This window comes from Alligator sinensis, unplaced genomic scaffold (genome assembly GCF_000455745.1).
Source record: "Alligator sinensis unplaced genomic scaffold, ASM45574v1 scaffold215_3, whole genome shotgun sequence".
Lineage (NCBI taxonomy): Eukaryota > Metazoa > Chordata > Crocodylia > Alligatoridae > Alligator > Alligator sinensis.
Genome location: NW_005842175.1, coordinates 1,134,239 through 1,138,358, shown reverse-complemented (window position 1 = coordinate 1,138,358; position 4,120 = coordinate 1,134,239). Strand labels below are relative to the sequence as shown.

The 4,120-nt window shown below is 49.7% G+C and overlaps 1 protein-coding gene across 3 annotated transcripts in view; it reads right to left on the bottom strand.

Annotated features, from left to right (window-relative positions):
- Positions 1-3,965, bottom strand: part of EIF3D (eukaryotic translation initiation factor 3 subunit D) — an 11,194-nt gene extending 7,229 nt beyond the window's left edge. For 2 of the 3 annotated variants that reach the window (XM_006025978.3, XM_025206884.1), the window contains exons 1-6: positions 3,817-3,965; positions 2,541-2,674; positions 2,099-2,144; positions 1,628-1,764; positions 1,441-1,526; positions 871-943 (exon numbers count right to left, since the gene is read on the bottom strand). In XM_006025978.3, the coding sequence (XP_006026040.1) occupies positions 871-943; positions 1,441-1,526; positions 1,628-1,764; positions 2,099-2,144; positions 2,541-2,663 (465 nt within the window). In that variant the 5' untranslated portion in view covers positions 2,664-2,674; positions 3,817-3,965. The remainder of the gene's footprint in view (positions 1-870; positions 944-1,440; positions 1,527-1,627; positions 1,765-2,098; positions 2,145-2,540; positions 2,675-3,816) is intronic. The other variant, XM_006025979.3, reaches the window with a different exon arrangement.
- Between the last annotated feature and the right edge of the window lie 155 nt (positions 3,966-4,120).

Below are 4,120 nucleotides of genomic sequence, written 5' to 3'. Positions count from 1 at the left end.
GGAAAGAAACACAGCACATCAGGACTTGTGCGAGAAGAGCAGCCACTGTGACAGGAATTCTATGGCAGTGTTAAGTGTTGCAGTCATGATGATCCAGGAATTGTGAGAGGCAAGGATTTTTAGAGTAGTAATCTTTTATTGGACAAACTGCATTGTTGGGATAGTTAGACAAGCTTCCAAATGCAAGGCTTGAGGAAGAATGCCTAAAAATCCCTGCTTCTTACAGGAATTCTAATCACAGCCAACAAGGCATGAAGTCATCACAACACTAAGAGCAGCTAAAGCTGCAGTTCTCAACCTTTTTAGCCTCATGGCATCCCTCTAAACTTTCCTGATCTTCAGGAAACCCCAGCTGAGAATCACTGAACTGGAATCTAAATTCAGAAAAGATATGGAGGCCTTCAGGCGAAAAAGATTAAGAACCACCTGACCCAGCTGGTGCCACATGAAGGCAGTGGGGGCAAGACTTCAACATGCCCTGTGCTTTCTATTCCCTACCCCTGGTCTGTACCTGACAGGGCAAGGGCAGATCCCACTGCTGAGGCTGCTTCTGCAGGGTCTCATGCTGACGACCCTCCCCATGACCCCTCTCACTAATTCCAGAAAATGGGAAAAATGGAGGGGATAAGCCAGGCCACAAAGTGTGGCTCTGGCCCCAGGTCTGCTTGACTGCAGAAGAGTTTGCTGCTGGCAGCATAAGAGCAGCTGGTTCAGGGGTTGCTGGAAGCAGTCTCTAGAGGAGCACCCCTAGGTTGCCTGACTAGGGTGGGGGTTGGGGATTGGCACCTTTACAAGGGCCTCACAGCACCCTGAGAAATCAGTCTAGAAGAACTCCAAGATCAGACTGAGGTTGGATATTAGTTACTTTACCTGTGATTTTTGGTCCCATTTCTGCCTCACCCCAAACTGCTTCTGAAACTTTTTCTGTAGCTGCATGCGAGCTCTATAAAAAACAAGATTGTGATAAACCCATTAGGACAAGTCCTACTAGTGATTTTCCTACATACCCAGGTTCCCAGCTCTGACACAACAGCAGACAGGTTTTGGCCCCCAAGCCGGTAAAGTCACCTTCTGATCCAACAGTCCCCAACTGCAGTATTTTTGTTCTAATTTGCCCTCTATATAGGTTCATGTCAGTGGGAGTGCCCAGTCTTAGCAAAAAGCACTGTAGTTTTATGGAGATGCAATACTACTTAAAAAAAACAAACCAAAAAACAAAAACTAATACCCTTTCCCAGATTTGGTTTAGAAACCCTGCCTAAAGCTGACCCTTCAAATTAGAGCAGAGCTCAGCCAAATATGTGGGGTTTAAAAGCTTGGAGAACTTTTTTGTTACCTATTAGGCCTATTGAGCTCTGGTGTAATTCAACTGACAGCAGCCAAGTAGTGCAACTAGAAGCTCTGCTACAGTCAGGGAATGTTTGTGTTTGAGGCCCTCACCTCTCCTTCTGCTTGGCACTTTTAGGCAGCGTCTGCATGTTGAATTGAAGCATATTCCGACGGTCCTTGTCTCTCCGAAGGTTCCTCTGAGAATATTGAGGAGGAAAAAGACATACAAGTTATAAATGCAATCTTTACAGCAACTCCATTCCTCTTCCAAAAGGGTCCAGTGAACAGGCACCGTTACCTGTGCAAACCGCATACGATTCCTTTGGTATGGTGTTTTCTGTGTCCGCGCAGTGTCCACCAGCTGGAAGCTCGTCTCATCTTCCTCATGGAAATATGCATACTGGCTTCCCCCACCAAACTGTGATGAATACTTATCTAGGGAGAAAAAAACGTGATGCAAGATCAGCTTTTGTCTGTCTGCAAAGTATTCTTCTGGGAAAGTCAGAGCTTCCATCCCCCTGCCAAATGCTTGTCCCAATTTGAGACCTGACCTGGAACTTTCCATTTAGAGAAGCAGACCCTCCTGACTTCTCTGAAAAATGCCATACTGAGGGAGCTATGAAGATTTGCTCTGAGATCAAGACACTTCTCGCACTAGGGACAGATGAAGAATACAGGTTTCCTATATACCACTGGAACAAGTAACCCCAAAAAACCTACCATATATGAAGTATCTCAGAGAGGAACAGCTACCGAACTCAGAACTTACTTGTGTATCGCTTGTCCTGATACGTGGCTCCTGTCCAGTCTGCAACCTAATCAAAAAGAAAAACAGAAATAAGAGTAGTGATGGTATCAACTCTACCTCTCACACACAGGACACTAGGGTCTCTTAATATAGGTGCCACGCAGTGAGAACACGCAGAACTAGAACTTCATGCTCAGAGCCTGCTGCACATTCACCTCAACTATCAGTTCCTTCAAACTCCCTGTGCTGCCTGCAAATACTGTCAAGAGTTCACAGATGTCCTAGCAGGAGCGCTGCAAAGTTGGTACACCTACAACAGTGGGTAAGGAGTGTGTAGAGCTGCATGTGGAGAAGCTTTATATGAAAAAGTGCACAGCCCAGACAAGGGTTAGAATGGCAGCAGGAAAGAACTGCCTTAACTGTCTGCTTCAGTGACTCAGTCTGACAGCATAAGCTGCGGTACCTTTCCCAGACGATCTCCTTTGCTGAAGGGCTGATACGGCATATCTCGGAACTGTTCAGGCACAGCACATGGACCCCAACCCGAGGGGTTGTCCTGGATCACGGGTGTCACAAATTTGGCCATCTTCTAAAATCCTTGGGGAAAAAAAAAAGTGGAATGAACAGTCAAGCGTCAGGAGTATTTTAGTTTTACAAGACTGAAAATGAGGCTGCTGGGAAACTTCAACTGATAAGGCATTTATACCATACTTTTTTGCGTTGTGAAGCGCGAGAGATCCAGCATATCGGGGTAAGACTATTTCTGCTCCACACGAGCTGACATGCACAGTGCTGCATCGCATGTGGTTGTATAAGTGGCAGTGCATGCAGAGAAAGTGGCAGTGGTGCGCTTTTGAACTAGAACACTTTTGATGTGTTTTAGTTCAAAGGTGCACCACCACCATTTTCTCAGCACTGATGCACATTTCACCATTTATACAAATGCATGCGCGGCAGTACCAGTGTGGTGCAAGCATGTGTACAAATGCCCATAATGACTAGGTCAGCAGTTCTGAACTGGGGGTACATGTACCCCCAGAGATTACATGAAGCCTCATCAGGGGGTACGTGAGATACATTGCATACACTGTGTAACATAGGGCGAAAAATTAATTTCCCACTGAAAGGGGGTACATGAAGTTTCACTCTGAGACCAAGGGGTACATGAAACGAAAAAGGTTCAGAACCGCTGGACTAGGTGATGACACCATACCACTCAAAAAGGCAAGTAGCGGACGCCAAAAGTCAGGGTGGTAAACCTATGGCCCGCAGGCCAGATCTGGCCTGTGAGTCTTAGACTGGCCCTTCATGCTGCATGTGGAGCTGTTTCTGGTGTGCAGGCTGCACCCAGTACTGTAGATGCTGATCATGGCATGGGGTGATCAGTCCGGGCCGCAAGCTGCACGTTATGCCTGTGCTCAAGGCTGTCTGGTGGGGCACTGCATGCAGCAGGCACCCGCCAGGCCGCCCTGTGTCAGTTCCAGTGTGCGCCGCCAGCCTGGCTGGCCTTGGAGCCAACACATAAGGCTGGTTTGGTGGAGCACCACATATAGGGCACACCCTACACAGGCCCCCCGGGGCCACAGGCAGTGCTCACCGTACCAGGCCCTGCTTGCACTGGTCACTGCCCCACAGTGGGCACAGAGAGCACTCTGCACGTGATGCCTGACCCAGCCCACAGACCCTCCCTGGGCACACACTGACATCCCCACCATCATTTTTCTTTTAACAAGCCCAACCTCGCGGAGGCAGCCGGCCAGGATTGACTATGGGTTGCTCGGGATGGTCTCTGGCTCCTTGACACCACCACCAGCCGGGGACTGACAGGCCCCACACGAGCCTCCTGGCTTGCTTTGGCCCGCGCCCGGGAAAGCTGGAGCGACAGCCCTAGGTGGCGGTCAGGAACGGGCAGCCGCTCCTGCGGCCGAGGGACATCCACCGGAGCCTCCCGGGACTTTTTCTGCCCCATGTCCCCTGGCTCCCGCGGGCCAGGCCGGGCAGCGCGGGGGGGGGAAGGGGGCCTGCACCGCAGCCTGGGGCCAG